Genomic DNA, 18,801 nt, shown 5'->3' with positions numbered 1-18,801 from the left:
CAAAAACAATGTGAGAATCCAGAGGATGGCCACAAAACATTTGCAAAAAGGACCTAAAGGGAAATGAAGGTGGATCATCTTGTTAAAAGGTAAAGAATTTTAAAAACCTAACACATTCAACAAATATACATTAAATATACTTTATACCGTTTTCCATCTGGGTGTACGCTAAAAGTGAGTGAGGTTTTCGTTTCTCTGAATCTGTTCGGCTGTGGCTCTGTCTGAAGACAATGAGAAGGTTTGGGTGAGAGCAGGTGCAAACGTGGACAGAGCACTGGCCTGAGAGTCAGCATGTGGCCAGGCAGGGTCGCTCACGCCTGTAATCCCAGCACTTTGGGAGACCAAAGCGGGTGGATCACCTGAGGTCAAGAGTTTTGACACCAGCCTGGCCAACATGGAGAAACCCCGTCTCTATTAAAAATACGAAAATTATTAGCCAGGCGTGGTGGCATGTGCCTGTAGTCCTTGCTACTCGGGAGGCTGAGGCAGGAGAATTGCTTGAGCCCAGGAGGCAGAGGTTGCAGTGGGCCGAGATCAGGCCACTGCACTCCAGCCTGGGCAACAAAGCGACACTCCATCTCCACACACAAAAAATAAATAAATACAAAAATTAGCCGGGCATGGCGGTGCATGCCTATAATCCCAGCTACTTGGGAGGCTGAGGCAGGAGAATCACTTGAACCTGGGAGGTGGAGGTTGTGGTGAGCCAAGATTGCACCACGGCACTCCAGCCTGGGCAACTGAGCAAGACTCCATCTCAAAAAAAAAAATTAAATAAATAAAAATAAATAAATAAATAAATAAGAGTCAGCAGCCTGCTTTTCAATCGTGGCTTCTCTGAGCTCTCCAGGCCTCCAGCACCTTGTCTAGCACATTAGTGCAGTGAGTTTATACTCACCTGAGAACCCAATTGCTTCAAGACAACAACTACCCTCTCTGTGCATTGGTTTGCCCATTAAAAAAGAAAAAAAAAAAAAAGGTCTGGGCACAGTGGCTCGCGCCTGTAATCCCAGCACTTTGGAAGGCCAAGGTGGGCGGATCACGAGCTCAGGAGTTCGAGACCAGCCTGGCCAACATGGTGAAACCCCATCTCTACTAAAAATACAAAAATTAGCTGAGCGTGGTGACGTGCACCTGTAATCCCAGCTACTCAGGAGGCTGAGGCAGGAGAATCATTTGAACCCGGGAGGCAGTGGTTGCAGTGAGCTGAGATCCTGCCACTGCACTCCAGTCTGGACGACAGAGCAAGGCTCTGTCTCAAGGAAAAAAAAGAGTAAGTAGTAAAAGGTCCTCTCCTGTTGTACGGCCTCATTCCCTCCCCTGTGTCCATTGCCCTCAAGATTCTTTCTAGAGAGTACTCAACAAAGTCTTATAACGGGAAGACTGATTAAATGTAATTAATTTAAAGTGGAGAAATTGTAAACATACATGGTCTTTGGAAGCGCTATGGTCAAACTCATACACACAAGGTCACTACAGACTAAGTATCCCTTATCTGAAATGCTTGGGATCAGAAGTGTTTTGGATTTTTTCAAATTTTAGATTATTTGCAATATACTTACCAGCTGAGCATCCCAAATCCAAAAATCTGAAATCTGAAATAGTGCAATGAGCATTTCCTTTGAGCATCATGCTGGCACTCAGGAAGTTTTAGATTTTGGAGCATCTGAGATTTCAGATTTGGGATGCTCAATCTATATAAAGATGTTGTCAATTCTATGTTCCAAAAAGATATAGGCATATCATACTCACTGTTCCTTCATTTCTACATAGTCTTCTTCATCATGCTTTGCCAGGTCAGTTTCACTAGCATCCTCAGTGTCTGAAAAAAGTTAGGAAATAGGGGCTAGTTAAAATCATAATTCAGAGTTGGCATCACCTGACACAGAGTATGCACTCAATAAACTCCTGTAAAATCAATTTCTATTCAATGCAGGCTTGCACAAAGCCATCAATGAAAAACATTACATACAGTTAGTACGCCATCCCTATCTGCAAACACGAAACCTGTGGACACGGAAGGCCAATGCAAAGAATTTGAGTATCCTCAGGTTGTAGTATCCATGAAGTCCTGGAACCAGTCCCCCATAGATACCGAGGGACAGCCGTACTTCAGAAAAGAAAAGACCATTTCCAACTTACAGTCAGATTTATGCAAAAAGCTTGCCTTTACCTGAAATGCAGCCACAGAATAGGGTGTCTCAGGCACAGGCAGTTATGGTGAAGGCTGCTACTTCTGCAGAAACAACAATGCTGGCAACTCAAGAAAGAAGATGCAGGCATAAGACTGGACACTGCAGGCAGTCAAGACTTACTCACTGCTCCAAAAAAAAACTAGTATGTACATTCTCTTCTGATACATACCCAGTTGGAACCCTTCGCACATTTTACATCAGGATACACGGTTGTCCCTCAGTATCTGTGGGGGAATGGTTCCTGCACCTCCCGTGGATACCAAAATCCTCAGCTGCTCAAGTCTCTGACAAAATGGCATAGTATTTGCATATAACCTACGCACATCTTCCAGTACACTTTTTTTCTTAATGAGACACAGTCTCACTCTGTCGCCCAGGCTGGAGTGCAGTGGCACAATCTCGGCTCACTGCAACCTCCACCTCCTGGGTTCAAGCAATTCTCCTGCCTCAGCTTCCCAAATAGCTGGGATTACAGGGGTGCACCACCACACCTGGCTACTTTTTGTATTTTTAGTAGAGATGAGGTTTCGCCACGTTGGCCAGGCTGGTCTCGAACTCCTGGCCTCAAGTGAACCACCTGCTTTCGCATTCCAAAGTGCTGGGATTACAGGCATGAGCCACTGCACCAGGCCAACAGTACACTTTAAATCATCTCTAGATTACTTAGAATATCCAGGCCAGGCATGGCAGCTCATGTCTGTAATCCCAACACTTTGGAAGCCCAAAGCAGGAGAATCACCTGAGGACAGGAGTTCCAGACCAGCCTGGCCAACATGGTGAAACCCTATCTCTACTAAAAACACAAAAATTAGGGCCAGGTGCAGTGGCTCACGCCTGTAATCCCAGCACTTTGGCAGGCAAAGGCAAGTGGATCACCTGAGGTCGGGAGTTCGAGACCAGCCTGACCAGCATGGAGAAACCCCGTCTCTACTAAAAATACAAAATTAGCTGAGGGTGGCGGCACATGCCTGTAATCCCAGCTACTCAGGAGGCTGAGGCAGGAGAACTGCTTGAACTCGGGAGGCAGAGGTTGTGGTGAGCCGAGATCGCGCCATTGCACTCCACCCTGGGCAACAAGAGTGAAACTCCATCTCAAAAAAAAAGTAAAATAAACAAAACAACAAATAAAACCACAAAAATTAGCCAGGCATGGTGGCAGGTGCCTGTAATCCCAACTACTCCGGAGACTGAGGCAGGAGAATTGCTTGAACCCAGGAGATGGAAGTTGCAGTGAGCTGAGATCGTGACACTGCACACCAGCCTGGGTAAGTGAGTGAGACCCCATCTTAAAAAAAAAAAAAAAAGATTACTTACAATATCCAATAAAATGTAAATACTATGTAAGTAGTTTTTATGCTATACTGTTTAGGAATAACAAAAAAAAGTCTGCACATGTTCAGTACAGATCCAATTTTTTTCCTGAATATTTTTGAGCTGCGCTTGGTTGAATTCACAGATGCATAACCCACAGATATGCAGAGCCAACTGTATACAATAAAAAAGGGGAATCTGACACAAATAAATATTTTCTAAGTTACAACTAAAGGGAACAAGGAGGAGGCCAGATGATCAAACGAAAACTGTTTCAGAACATCTTAAACATTGTTCTTAGAACAAGCTAATGGCTGGGGTGTGTACAAAATTTTAATAGCCCCTATACTGGAAGGAAAAAAAACTCAATTTTGGCTCCACAGCGCCCCCTCGTGGGTATGAGATGCAGTGCAAGTGCTTCACACTCAAAATCTCTGGTTAAGCCGTGTCTTCTGATGGAATTAAATCGAATGCAGTCCTTCAACTTTGTATGTCATGCATATGCAGCTGTCTTTTGTAAGGCTGTTGCAGATCCAATTCCCCACAAACCCTTCTCCCCTCCTTCAGTCAAGAGGCCTTCCCTGAGTTCCTGTCATGGTCAGCCACATTACTTGGCACTCGGGAAACTCAGATGAATAAAACGTAGGCCCCATTCCAAACAGCTGGTCTAGCTTTTGCTCCACGGCCCGATTTTGTCCCAGAATATTCCGCTCATATATCGGTCTCTCTTTATTTCCTATTTCTCCTCCCTTGATCTCCCACATTTCATCACCTTCCTCCTCCTCCATCCCTCCAAAATAGCGTTCCTCACACTTGCCAAATTATAAACCCCAGTTTGAAAAGCAAGGCTCTGAGACTCTGTGATGACAGTGTAAAGAGCATGGGACTGAAAACACAACACCTGGGGACCATTAAGCAACTCTCTCCCTCTCTTACCTGTTTCCGGGAGGGGGGCGGGTGGGGAGAACATTTACGGAGTATTTACAGTACCAGGCCAAGTACTTTATGCGCATGTCATTTAATCCCTATACCGACCCTAGGAAGTGCTTTCTAGGGCAGGTGTGGGAATTAAACAGCTCCATTACAGTTGGGTAAATCGAGGCTGAAAACTTAAGTTTACAAAGCTGAGTTAAGTGACAAAGCCAAATTTAAACCTGTATCTGGCTGGTTCTAGGTCCCTTTCCTTTAACCAACCTGAGTTCTCAATAGTGTACTACCTAAAGTATAGCTGACTTATGCATTTCGGGGGTGGGGAGGGGCAACTTTGGACTCTGATGCTCTCAGACACAAAAAAGGGGCGAACTACACTCGATGTATTCAGTAAATGAGTTTCTAATTCCTACTAGTGAGTGAGGTTCAATGAGAAACGGCTGGGAGGGAGGACGGGGTCTTAAAGGGATCCCCAGCGTGACAACATCTAAGTCCCCTCTCCCCATCACAGTCGAGTGTAACGCACCCAGAGCTTCCCCGCTACTCCAGCACGGATGGGGGTAACTTCCCCGAGCCCCGCAACTCCCGGCGGCCCCTCCACGCAGCCCCAGGCCCCGGAGGCCGCCCCGCCCCTCTCCCGAACAGCCCCACCCCCTCCCCCAGCGGTCCCACCTCCGCTCCGGGCGGCCGGGCGAGCGGCAGGACTCACCTTCGTCCGACTCGCGGCCCCGACAGCTGCGCTCGTCGTCCTCGGCGCTCTCCAGCTCTTCATCCTCCTCGGGGTAGTACTCGGGGGCCGGCGGCGCTCCAGCCTGGGCCGGGGCCGGGGCCAGCAGCCCCGCGGCACTCATGTCGCCTCTGACCGCAGCTGAGCGTGGCCCACGGACACCGCGGCCACCCGCGCTCGGTACTCGCCGTCTGCCTAGCAGTGTCCGCGGCAGCCCCCAACTCGAGGACCGGCAGCCACGGCTACCCCTTCCCCGTCTCCGCCGAGCTCCGCCCCCCGCGCCCGCGCTCGGCAACGGGGGCCTCGCGCCGCGAGCGACTTCCGGGTCGAGAGCTGCCCGACAACGGCCTGATTCCGCCATCCTTGGGGGAGTGGAGATGCCGCTGGACGCCCCCGTCGCCGCAACCTCAGCCCTTTCATCGCCGTCTTAAAATCCTCAACGTATAGTGGGGGAGGGGCGGAGCCAGGTTCGCTAGAGTCAGGCAAATCTACGGGCAGGCCCAGCAGCGGTCAGGACCCCGAGGCTCGCAGGCGACTTCCGGAGGCAGCCGCCAGGCGGCGCCTGGAGCTAGAACTAAAGAGGTGATCGTTAGCGACCTAGGGGCGGAGGGTTTGAAGGGCCCTTGGCAGGTGGAGGTGGTCTCTAATTTAAGCAGGGGAACGACGCGACCTGCCCCCTTATTAGGTCGGAAAACCTAGACGTCCAGAGTGTGCGTGATCATGCAGCCTGGCTCCTCCTGTGACTAGTTAGAGCTTTATTAAGAGCTAAAAGACAAGGATGCTGATATTCCATCCTGGGGACAGCAAAATAGTATTTTCCCAGCCCTTAGGAATCCTTTCTGTTTGTGTAAGGTTTATTCGGTAAGATGTTCCCCCGGTTTTACAAATGAGAAACGAGCTGTCGTTTGCCTAAAAAAACATAGTAACGTCCAGTCTGATTTTTTAGACTCCGAGACCCAGGCCCTCCGCGGTACAGCTGCCTTGAATATTAATTTTTTAAAAGGTGCTTTTGCTTAATCCAACAGCTTGCTCTGAGCTCTCAACTGAAGAAGGGGAGAATTTGCCTACCAGAAGTTATTTGGCTAAGGCCCACGTGGAAGCTTAAAAAACAGGAGAGCTGAGTATCTGCAAGAATTAATTTGTGCGATTCCCTCTGAGTAGAAAAGGAACACGGTGTTATAAGTTTTGCTGAACGAATAGATTTAAGGTGTCCCTTTAGCTAAGAGCAATGTGGTCTAGTTGTGTGTAGCGAGAAAAAAGGGTAAGGTTTTTAATGGTTTGTCCAAAGTAGCCCCACTTTTATGTTCCACCCGAGTCTCCGTAGGAAACGCAACCAGTAGTGAAAATGAACAGATGTGAAAACCAGGGTGGAACCGAATATTCCCATTCTCAGACCTTTTGTGATTAAATTTATCTCTGAATTGTTCCCTATGGACTCTTCTAAAAATGAAACGTTATTCTCATCCCACTTATTTTGACATTTATTTACTACCTTGTTTTAATTAAAATCTTGGCTCTATTTGTAAGTGATTTTTTCTCCCAACAAAACTAAAGAATTTCCAGAATGGAATGCTAAGATGTCTTTCCAGGAGTTCCGAGATCTTCTGAAGCCCCTTCTAAATAAGAATCATTCTCAGATCGCACCGTAGGTCTGCCATCTATATTTAAACTAGGATTTCAGAACTGTCTCTTGTCCAAAAGATGAAGTCATTTTCTTTCTTTGTGCTGTTGGAGAACATCTAAATTACTTGCAATCAACTATAAGTAACTTGGGTTCCTGTCAGTAGCAGTAATCATAGTGCAGAAAAAGCAAAGATTTTAGAAATCAAGAGTTCATCGATACAATTAATTTTTAAGTTTATTTCGTTGCTAAATGGTTTCCTTTCAAGTCGCTGAGATTTTTATCCTGCTTATGTTTTACTGCTATCTTCTTGACTGCAAACAGCATCTGTTAATGGTCATGCATTTCTTTTTTATATGTAATGAATAGACACAACTGAGCACTTGGGTTATGAAAACTTACCCCACTTTTTTCTGTCCAGATTGCCAGCTGCAGAACTAAAAAATGCTCTTTAGTGAAGGTGGACCTACTCAAAAAAATTCTCTTATGTCTTTAGTCTTACCCAACCTTTAGATTTATTTAATATGATTTTGGACAGTCGCTATACTCCTGTAAAAATCAAGTTCCCTCAAAACCAAGTTTTACCACCTTGAAATCTTTTTCTGTATCCCTTCTCAAAACGGTACTCAGCCACACCGCTCAGGAACTCGAAATGACTTGAAACGAAGCCCTGCCAGCCCCATTTCCACAACTTCTTTGCTTCCAGGCCTTCTCTGCCTACCCTAACACCCAAACTGAAACTTTAAAGGGGGACATCACAATTGGAATGGAGTATGATTCGTTTTTTTTCTTTTTCTTTTTTTCTTTTTTTGAGACGAAGTTTTGCTCTTTCACCCAGACTGGAGTGAAGTGATGCGATCTCCACTCACTGCAACCTCCGCCTCCGGGTTCAAGCGATTCTCCTGCCTCAGCCTTTCGAGTAGCTGGGATTACAGGTGGGTGCCACCATGCCCGGCTAATTTTTGTATTTTTCGTACAGACGGGATTTCACCATGTTGGCCAGGCAGGTCTGGAACCCTTGACCTCAGGTGATGAATGGCGTATGATTCTTAAAACACTAGAAGAAACATGTATACTGTTTAGAACACAAACACATTTTGTCAGCTGGAGTTAAAAAGTTAACAATCGAGGGTTCTCTGAGAACTAAGGCCTGTATACATCTGACAAAACTTAGGATCAAAATGTGTTCCTGAAACGAAACAGTTTCTTCATAAAATGCTGAATTCTAAAGTCCATAAACTTACTTTTGGGGTTAAGAGTAAGGAAAGCAGTTTTCTGTTTCCGGTGTTGATTTGATCAGCATATCCAGTTTCACAAAAATAACACAAATGGGTCTTAGTAGCATGATGCACTTTCACCCCTGGCAGGCACTATCCTTTAGCGTGGATCAAGAGGAGTCTCTGATTATCACATGTTAAACTTGGGTCAAAGCTCGTTATCCTTTGGCCACACGTTCACATAGAATCATTAAAACCTGTGGCCCTGGAAAAAGGTTATATTGAATAGGTTTGCTGAAACCTTGTTAAGCTAACAAGGTAGGTAGGTTCCCCTACCACAGTCTTCCTACTGTCATAAAAACCTACAAACTGAAAATTTCTAAAGCTTTGTCCTTGCACCTATCAAAATGTGCCCCGCATTGAACGCTTAGTTGGGCAAAGTATGCACCTAGTACTGTATATAGATTTTTTTTCCCCCAACGGTATCAAACTGACGGCTGCTGAACTCAATTCAAGGAGAAGCAACTCCCTTGCAAGAGATTTTAAAAAGAAATGGTTTAAATCCAGGAAATTTTTACAAATCCTGGGCAAATAAATGCTATATTAGTTCATGGCAGAATTACTAAGAAAGCTGTGCAAGGTCTAGCGAGAGACTGGGGTCCTCCCCAAAGGCTCTAACATGGTGGTCCCTGGGATTCTCCCAAGAAAAGTAAAGGCGTGGGGAGAAACGCCATGAACTTTGACCGGGGAGCAGCACAAACAAGACTGACCGCACCCCAGGCGGGCCCGTAGGTTACTAAAGTTGCAAGGTCTTCCGCGTCTGAGGAGACCCCGCCCTGCCCTGTCCCGCCCATCGACAACTCCGCCAATCTTCGGGTTCCATCGACCGCTCGGCTTCCCAGGCTCCATCAATCAAATACCTATATACGGCCCCGGCCGTGTGCCCCGCGATCAGGGAAGGTCAGTAGAGAGCCTATTGGAGCCGAGCTTGGGGCGTGGTCCGGGGCAGGGGGCGGGCGGACTGAGACGGTGGGGCGGGGCGTGCTCGGCGCAGTCCGGTGCGATTGGCCACCCCTGGCAGGAGCCGCACCTCGGACAGCAGCAGCGGCGGCGGCCGCGGGAGGGTCCTTGTGGCGCCGGGCGGCGGGGTCCTGCGTGGAGAGTGGGACGCAACGCCGAGACCGCCAGCAGAGGCTGCGCACAGCCGGATCCGGCACTCAGCGACCGGACCCAAGGATCCGCCGGGGAACAAGCCACAGGAGAGCGACTCAGGAACAAGTGTGGGAGAGGAAGCGGCGGCGGCGGCGCCGGGCCCGGGGGTGGTGACAGCAGGTCTGAGGTGAGAGCACCGGGGCGCGGGGCATGACAGTGGGAGCCGAGGCGGCGGGACCCCAGGCAGAGTGAGGGGAGTTGCGGGAGCGGGCTCGACAGTGCAGACTGTGGAGAGGAGACCCCGGGAGGGACCGGGACAGCGGGTGAGGAGAGGGGCTCCGAGAGGGACCGAGGCAGTGGCTCTGAGTGGAGAGGACTCCGAGAGGGTCCAAGACTGAAAGTCTGAGGGGAGGGGTCTCCAAGAGGGGCCGGGGCAGTGCGCGTGAGAGGAAGGGACCCGGAGAGGGGCTGGGGTAGTGGGGTGAGGGGTGGGTGCCTCATGAGGCACTAGGATAGGGGGATGAGGGGAGGGGGTCCCCTGAAGGACCAGGTCCCAGAAAAGGTCAGGGACAGCGGGGAGAGGGGAAGGGTCCCCGAGAGGGGCCGGCACTGAGAGTCTGAGAGATGGGGACCCCGAGAGGGGCTGGGACAGCACCCGGGGAGAGGAGACCCCGAGGTGAGGGGAGGGGACCCAGAGAGGATCCAGGACAGAGTAAAGAGAGGGGACCGGTCAGGGGATGTGAAGACAGGGGATCCCCAGAGGGCTTAGAACAGAGTGTGAGAAGACCCCAGGAAGGGCCAAGACAGAGGGAGAAGAGGAGGGGTCCCGGAAGGGGGCTGGGCTGAGACAGCGGAGCTGAGAGCAGGACACCTAGAGAGAGGCCGGGACAGCGGGTGGGAGCAGGGTGACCCCGAGAGGGGCCAGGACAGCGAGGTGAGAGGAGGGGACCCCCAGAGGGCTCGGGACAGCGCATGCGAGCGTGGGACTCCGAGAGGGGCTTTGAGCGTCAGGTGCAGGCGCGGACCCCGAGGGAGGAGCGGTGCTCCATGGGTGCGGGTCGGGCCCCCAGTCACATAGCGGGGGCCCAGCGGGAGCAGCGAGGGAGCGGGCGGGGGGTCGCGCCCGCTGAGTTGCGGGAGCCCCCCCAAGAACGGCTGCGGCGGGGAGCCTGGGTCGCAGTCGCGGCGTCGGGCAAATAGGAACCGGCTGCAGCGCAGACGAGTGGAGCGGGGAGGTGCTCCCAGGGTCTGGCATCAGCGACCTCCCTGAGGGTGGAGTGTGAGCCCCCAGGACTCCGGGGGGACTCCGGAGCTGGATTATGTAATGAAACATCTCCGAAGTGAAACGCATGGGCTGGAGGAGCTGGAGGAGCTGGAGGGGCTGGTGGGGCTGGCTGCAGGACAAAGATCTTGGAATGATCAAGAGACCTGCGCGGCCTGACCTCTTCTCACTGGCCCGCTGGCTTCGCATTCGTTCCTTAGAGTCTGATGTGGATGTCTTGAAAGCGAGGGGCTTCCTGATCTTAATGAAAAGGTCAGGTGAAAAGTTGGAAGGGGCTTCTTCAAACCTCCCCCACTTTCCCCTCCACAAGAAGTTGAAAGGGACAGGGATCCTTTTGGAGATCCGTGTTTTAGATTAATAAGAATATTTCTTTGATAGACCCTTGTGTTTTCCTGGACTACTGGTTTTTCATTTTAGCTCAAGGAGCTAAGAAACTTTTTTAGATTTGGCAGCATATCAGTATCAATGTTTACAATGCAGATTTAAAGGAACTATACTAGGTTTGGAATCTGGACTGTTTAACTTTGATCTGTTGGAGATAGTTGGAAGGTCAAACTAAATTTTCAAAAGAGGTTTTGGAGTCGCATAACTAAGAGCTCTTTCCAATTAGATTTCTTATCCTAAAAGCTGCCAGGATTGAGCTTTAGGCGTAATTCCAGGACAAGCTAAGGAGAGAGATAAACCTATTTAAACCAGACACTGTGTGTCCTGGTGGGAGGCAAGTGTGTCTATTAAGAGGTTGAAACAAATAGTGGGAAGCAATAGGGGGTGGGAGTTGGGGGACAGCCTCCTACTCTGAGGGATGTGAAAATTAAATTAATGATGAGGCTAGTCGTTCACAGCACTTAGGATATGTTAATACTGCCCTACCTACTTTTCAAACTCGAATGCACATGCTTTGTTATGGTTGTACCCAGCAGTTTTGTATTTGAATTTTTAAAGCCTCCTTTTCAATGTTTATAGGTTGTATCTCCTCACCTCTTGGACTGGTTTCTTTTTTCATAGAAGCAGACATCGAAAATGATGGTTTTAGGAAAATAGTGAGGAATGTAATTACTATGTAATGTCGGTTATTTAGATACCGCCTTTGTTTCAGGTTTAGAATGTGTTTTATTAGAAGTCTTTTGCCAGTGTTCAATATAGGCAGTTTCAACTAAGAGGAATAAAGGAATGTTGTATTATTTCCTAAATATATAATGTAGATGCCTTACATATAACTGCTATGTAAATCCAAGACAAAAATTACTGAAGTTATTTTTATCAGGGTAATAATAAGTAGAGGAGAAGCACTGTTTAGGGATTTTATTTGACATTACCTGATACAGAGCAGTTCTTCTATGGCTTCAGAGAGTGTGCAGCTTGATGTGGTTATGAAAATTCCACTAACATGGCCAGGCGCGGTGGCTCACACCTGCAATCCTAGCACTTTGGGAGGCCGAGGCAGGCGGATCACAAGGTCAGGAGATGGAGACCATCCTGGCCAACATGATGAAACCCCGTCTCTACTAGAATACAAAAAATTAGATGGCCGTGGTGGTGTGTGCCTGTAGGGCCAGCTACTCAGGAGGCTGAGGCAGAGGAATCGCTTGAACCCAGGAGTTAGAGGTTGCAGTGAGCCAAGATCGCACCACTGCACTCCAGCCTGGCGACAGAGCAAGACTTCGTCTCAAAAAGAAAAAAAATTCCGCTAACTAGAAGTCCTCTCCTGAAACATAGAAATTATACAGATGAGAGAAACAACAACAGCAAATACAGATTTAAAATATGAGACACTATATTTAAGATGTATTGAGTGTATTTTTTTACATTAAATTTATTTTTCTAGAATGCTAGATCGAATTCAAGTAAAAATAAGGTCAGTTAACTCAAAAGGGTATTTAGAACAGGCATATATTCATTTTGCAATGCATATAATGTATGAAATGGCCTGTGGAAGGATTGAGAATCTCAATATCAATAATTCTACAAAGTAATAGAAATATTTGAGCAGATATGCTTTCACCATATTTGTTAGCTCATTTCTGACTGGTACAAATGGTCGTTTCTTAAGACAAAACATTAAATTTATTTCCTGGTAAGAAAAGAAAGTGCTCTGATACTCCCCTAAGTGATTACTAAAGCAGTCATTTCAACCACATTATATTATGGTATTGATCCAGAGACGTTAAAGAGAGATTCTTTGCAGTAGAATTTGTAGTGATAGTAAAGGCCTATAATAACTTCATTCCCTGGGGGGTTAGGAGAGTAGGGATTCTGTGAAAATTTTTTTCATTTGTTTCAAAAAACTAAAACTATACTACGAGAAGCTATAAATATATGAAATCATTGTACCTTGACTTGCTTATTTATTTATTTAATTTATTTGAGACAGGGTGTATGTAGCTCTGTCACCCAGGTTGGAGTGCAGTGGCGGGATATTCTCTCACTGCAGCCTCTGCCTCCCAAGATCAAGCGATCCTCTTGCCTCAGCCTCCTGAGTAGCTGGGACCACAGGCAAATACCATCACGCCTGGCTTTTTCTTCTTCTTCTTTTTTTTTTTTTTTCTTCTATTTTTAGTAGAGATGGGGTTTCACAACATTGCCCAGGCTGGTCTCAATCTCCTGAGCTCAAGTGATCCATCCGCCTCCACCTGCCAAAGTGCTGGGATTACAGGCATAAACCCACTATCCTCAGCCCTTTTGTTTATTTAAACTTTTTATTTTCTTTTTTTTTTTCATTTTACTTTTATTTTTATTTTTTTTTGTTTGAGACAGAGTCTCGCTCTGTCGCCCAGGCTGGAGTGCAGGGGCACGATTTCGGCTCACTGCAACCTCCGCCTCCCTGGTTCCAGCGATTCTGCTGCCTCAGCCTCCCGGGTGGCTGGGATTACAGGCGTGCGCCACCACACCCGGCTAATGTTTGTATTTTTATTAGAAGCGGTTTTTCACCATGGTGGCTAGGCTGATCTAGAAGTCCTGACCTCAAATGATCCACCCACCTCAGCTTCTCTAAGTGCTGGGATTACAGGAGTGAGCCACCGCGCCCGGCCTATTTTCTGTTAAAAAAATAACCAGGCCGGGCACGGTGGCTCACGCCTGTAATCCCAGCACTTTGAGAGGCCAAGGCGGGTGAATCACCTGAAGTCAGGAATTCGAGACCAGCCTAACCAACGTGGTGAAAACCCGTCTCTACTAAAAATACAAACATTAGCCGGGGCGTGGTGGCAGGCGCCTGTAATTCCAGCTACCTGGGAGGCTGAGGCAGGAGAATCGCTCGAATCCGGGAGGCGGAGCTTGCAGTGATCCGAAATAGCGCCGTCGCACTCCAGCCTGGGCGACAGAGCGAGACTCCGTCTCAAAAAATAATAATAATAACCAAAAGACGTTAAGATGGAGCCTTACAGTTCCGTATGAAAGCTTACAGCAACCACACATTGCAAGGTCTTTTTGGTTCTCAAACTGTTTTCAGTCTTTGTTTAGCAGGATGCAAATACTTCCCAGTATATACAATAACACATTTTACTCTTTCTATACTACTGGAGTCGTATACAGGCAAACTATTGTAATCTCAGAGACTACCTTGATATCTAATTTGGTGTAATGTTTAAGCCAACCTGAATAAACATTTTCATTGCCGGCCAGTATTCATATTTGTTGATATCAGTAGCATAGGGGAATAGATGAAAACTGTTGGTACTTTTTTAAAAAATAGAGAATTAAGTGCCCCTTTTTTTAAAATAATTTTTTCCCTAGTTTTCATTTCTTCCCTCGCTCTCCCCACCCCCCGCAAAAAAAAAAAAAACAGAAGGGAGAGAGGGAGGGAGGATTTTGTGACTCTACGAAAAAAGACGACTTTTCAGTAATGTATAGTTTTTGAATTCATAGTTTTAAGTTGTAGGATATTATAAGATTGCATATCAGCATAGGGAATTTAATTTGTGACAATTTAGCTTTATCACCCATTTAATTGGTTGCTTTATTATTTGTAAGCTATATTAAAAGTTTTTTTTACTGTTTCTTAGGCTCAGCTAAGTAAAAGAAACATAAGTGATATTTATCTATACACCTATAATTATAGATTAGTTATGTTGAATTTATGGGCCAAAATGTGATCTCCCTCATTTCCAAGCTACAAGCACCAAATTAAAAAAAAAAAAAAAACTTTCAAATTTAAGTAATAACCGATAGAATTGATAAATTTTGTTCCAGACATACGTTATTAAAGTTACCTGCTTTATAAATCAACTTAATATATTTTTTTCCTGTCTGAATTGAGATTTGTTAGGGATATTGAATTATATTTAAAATCTTTCTAAGTTATTTCTACTTTGCATGTTAAAGGGCTAATTCCCTGGCAACAGAATGACTTAGGGGCCAATTTCTTTATTTGTTATCAGAGATTAGTCTCCTAACCATTTGTCAGCTGTCTCACAAATAAACATTTTTAATCCCTAGAGTGTGTGAGAAAAGGAAGATGGCCTGGAATAAACATTTTTGTTGTTGTTGTTTTCGAGACAGCCTCACTCTGTCGCCCAGGCTAGACTTCAGTGGTGCCATCTCGGCTTACTGCAACCTCCACCTCTCTCATAGCTGGGATTACAGGCACCCACCACGTCACCCAGCTAATTTTGGTAATTTTAGCAGAGACGGGGTTTCACCATGTTGGTGAGGCTGGTCTTGAACTGCTGGCCTCAAGTGATCCGCCCACCTCAGCCTCCCAGAGTGCTGGGACTACAAGCGTGAGCCACCATGCCTGGCCTGGAGTAAACATTTTATACCTAGAAAAACCTAGTTCCATTAAACAAAGAGGTGTGGTCCACGTGACTTTAACTCCTAGCAGTAGGAATTTACATGCTGGAGTCTAGTGTTCTGGGCCCTTTCACTTCACCTCTGGCCTCAGTGAAATGATGGGTAGTGAAATCAACCTCACATTGTACACTTTATATTAATATTGTAGTCAGTTATCAAAGTACTTATTGAAGGGATCAATTTTACTTTCTTCCACTATTTTTGAGTGTCAATAAGAGAACCTTTTATTTCCACTCAAACAGGGACTCTGTGCAGTATATATTTAATTTTATGTGTTTCACTTTCTAATGATATTGGCTTATGTCCATGGCAATCAAGGCTATGACAATTCAAATATGTTTTATTTACCCATTACAATAGATGGCACTAATCAAGACAGAATGCTTTCTTAAATACATTAATAACTTAATTAGTCTTGGCAGCAGACACACTAAACAGAATCATAGTTCATAGCCAATTTTCTTTATTTTTTATTTTTTATTTATTTATTTTTTGAGATCGAGTCTCGCTCTTTCACTCAGGCTGGAGTGCAGTGGTGCCATCTTGGCTAACTGTAACCTCCACCTCCTGGGTTCAAGCGATTCTCCTGCCTCAGCCTCCAGAGTAGCTGGGATTACAGGCGCCAACCACCATGCCTGGCTAATTTTTGTATTTTTAGTAGAGACGGGGTTTTGCCATATTGACTAGGCTGGTCTCGAGCTCCTGACCTCAGGTGATCGCCTGCTTCAGCCTCCCAAAGTGCTGGGATTACAGGTGTGAGCCACTGTGCCCAGCCCATGGCCAATTTTCTATTCTGTTCCGAACATTAGCTTATAGTTTCAGGGTGTGTATGTGTAAATACACAAATACTTTCAAACCGTATACATACAGTTTTTAAATGACCTAGGTCAAGATTTAATAGCAGAGATTTAAATTTATAGTAATATGCCTCCATCATTTCATGGCAAAATTCTCTTCTGTTGTTTTATACCAGTTTCCTGTTAACACGTGTTATTTACTAGCTTATGAGGACAGAGATGGGTTTTATTCATCTTTGCATCCTCCGTAGTAAGTATAGTACGAAGCACAGAGTATGAAGATGCTCAGTAAATGGAAATTGAGTGAATTAATGAATGATCAGCAAACTAGTAGATTATATTTATGTCCACACTTTGTTTCTTACCCTCATTGAGTGCTTTTTAAAATACATATATCTAAAAGGTACTAAAGAGACAATGGGCACACCTGTAATCCCAGCACTTTGGGAGGCTAATGAGGGAGGAGGGAGGATTTCTTGAGCCCAGGAGTTCAAGACCAGGCTGGGCAACACAGTGAAACACCGCCCCCGCCCCCGCCCATTTCTACAAAAAATACAAAAATTAGCTGGGCGTGGTTTTGCACGCCTCTAATCCCAGCTCCTCAGGAGGCTAAAGTGGGAGGATCACTTGAACCTGGGAGATGGAGGTTGCATGAGCAATGATCACGCCACTGCATTCCAGCCCGGCTGATAGAGCAAGACCCTGTCTAAAAATAAAAAAATTAAAAAAGAGAGAGAGATACTGATTTCTTTGGAATGTAAGAATAAATGTTAGCATTATTCATCTGCTACATAAAAAACAGCAAGATACAGTGGAAGGAGAGAGGGCCTTAGACTGGGAAAGATCTAGGCACCTATTTTGGCCCCTTTACTATGTCTGCTGCCTGACCCTGGGCAGTTACTAAAGTCTTGATTAAAGCTCTCAATTCTCTCAGCTGTAAAATAAGAATCCATACCTCTTGGGATCTGTGAAAGGAATAAGTGAAGTGATTTTTTTAAAGTGCCAAGCACAGTGACACATAGGAAGTGCTTAATGGTAGCTGTTTATTATGTTTTTGGAATAGAGTTTTGCTCTGTCACCCAGGCTGGAGTGCAGTGGTGCGATCTTGGCTCACTGCAACATCCGCCTCCCAGATTCAAGCAATTCTCCTGCCTCAGCCTCTGGAGTAGCTGCGATTACAGGCACCCGCCACCATGCCTGGCTAATTTTTGTATTTTTAGTAGGGGGATTTCACCGTGTTGGCCAGGCTGGTCTCAAACTCCTGGGCTAAAGCAATCCTCCTGCCTTGGCCTCTCGAAGTGCTGGGATTACAGGCATGAGCCACTGTGCCTGGCCTCTTTATTATTTTAATCACTTGAAACAATTTCATATTGTGTGTGTGTTCTACTCCTAGTATCTAATCATTTGCTGAATCTCATAGCTGGCTCCTGACTTTTTCCAAAAAGAATAATTAATAGATTCATACATAGGGAAATTGAAACTCAGAGAGGATAAATGACTTCCAAAGGTCACAGAGACCATGGTAAACCAGACCACTATGACCTAGATCTGGTTTTTCAACTCAGAACATCTTCCACTTTATACCTCTCAGTGGTCAAAGGATCTTATGAGGGCCTTAATAAGGCGCAAGGGAAGGACAGCCATGACAATTTTGCAGTCTCCTTTTGGTTTTCATTCTTCCTAGATACACTGTTACTCTGTTATTCTCCCTAAAGTACGGCTCTGATTTTGACACTCACATGTTCAAAACCTTTAGTAATTCCCCATGACCTACCAAACTCAGTACAGATTTATAAACCTGTTTTATTTGTTTGTTTGTTTTTTGAGACGGAGTTTTGCTCTTGTTGCCCAGGCTGGAGTGCAATGGCGCCATCTCCACTCACTGCAACCTCTGCCTCCCAGGTTCAAGCAATTCTGCCTCAGCCTCCCGAGTAACTGGGATTACAGGCGTAACTGGGATTACATGCATCACCACGCCCGGCTAATTTTGTATTTTTAGTACAATGGTAGCTGTTTCTCCATGTAGAGACAAGGTTTCTCCATGTTGGTCAGGCTGGTCTCAAACTCCCAAACTCAGGTGATCCGCCCACCTCAGCCTCCCAAAGTGTTGGGATTACAGGCATGAGCCACCCTGCCCGGCCTATAAACCTGTTTTTAGGCTCCTATCAGCCTGTTTGTGTGTGTCTGTGTGTCTGTCTGTCTGTCTCTCTCTCTCTCTCTCTCTCTCTCACACACACACACACACACACACACACACACACACACTGCCTTGACCAGACTGGTCTTCTTACTAGCCAAGCGCTTAGTGATGTGCCCCATTCAGGATTTTGTTCCATTTCTTTTACGTAGTATGCCTTCTGTTCCTCATTTTCCAGAACTACCTCTAATGCCATCTTTCATGAGTCCTTCTCTGATTATCCTCCTTGCTACTCTCCGCTTTGAATTCCCTAAGTACTTGATTTGTACTTTTTCTTATTACATAATACTCTCTAATATTACATTGTAGGATTTGTACTTATCCTTCTTAGATGTCCATATTCTTAATTTTAAAAGGACAGTGTCTTATACATCTAACCTAGTGTCTTGCAACTAGTATCTTAATTGTCAAATTGTATGGAAATTTAAATACTTTAGGTTCAAAATAATATTTAAATATAATTATACATACAATTCTGTGTGCAATTGTAAGATATAATTATTGCTGCTGGTGAAGATAATGTGCATTCCTAAGAGAAGAATTCACTTGTGACCCTGACAGTTGGTAAATCTGATGCCAGTGGT

General features: G+C 45.9%; 2 protein-coding genes and 1 long non-coding RNA gene across 3 annotated transcripts in view; 2 read left to right on the top strand and 1 right to left on the bottom strand.

Moving 5' to 3' along the window:
• Positions 1-5,604, bottom strand: part of SUDS3 (SDS3 homolog, SIN3A corepressor complex component) — a 41,114-nt gene extending 35,510 nt beyond the window's left edge. Inside the window, exons 1-2 of the mRNA XM_019039231.4 lie at positions 5,146-5,604; positions 1,753-1,822 (exon numbers count right to left, since the gene is read on the bottom strand). Coding sequence (XP_018894776.3) covers positions 1,753-1,822; positions 5,146-5,524 — 449 coding nt within the window. The 5' untranslated portion in view covers positions 5,525-5,604. The remainder of the gene's footprint in view (positions 1-1,752; positions 1,823-5,145) is intronic.
• On the top strand, positions 5,559-6,682 carry LOC134756594 (uncharacterized). The gene is made up of 2 exons (XR_010129433.1): positions 5,559-5,745; positions 6,189-6,682. It is a non-coding gene; the product is annotated as an uncharacterized lncRNA (long non-coding RNA).
• Positions 6,683-9,032: 2,350 nt separating this feature from the next.
• Positions 9,033-18,801, top strand: part of TAOK3 (TAO kinase 3) — a 222,484-nt gene continuing 212,715 nt past the window's right edge. Inside the window, exon 1 of the mRNA XM_031000681.3 lies at positions 9,033-9,340. The gene's annotated coding sequence lies outside the window, so the exon portion shown is untranslated. The remainder of the gene's footprint in view (positions 9,341-18,801) is intronic.

The sequence above is a fragment of the Gorilla gorilla genome, chromosome 10, assembly GCF_029281585.2.
Source record: "Gorilla gorilla gorilla isolate KB3781 chromosome 10, NHGRI_mGorGor1-v2.1_pri, whole genome shotgun sequence".
Classification (NCBI taxonomy): domain Eukaryota; kingdom Metazoa; phylum Chordata; class Mammalia; order Primates; family Hominidae; genus Gorilla; species Gorilla gorilla.
Note: the sequence above shows the minus strand (reverse complement) of the source record. Positions and strands in the feature narration are given on the sequence as shown.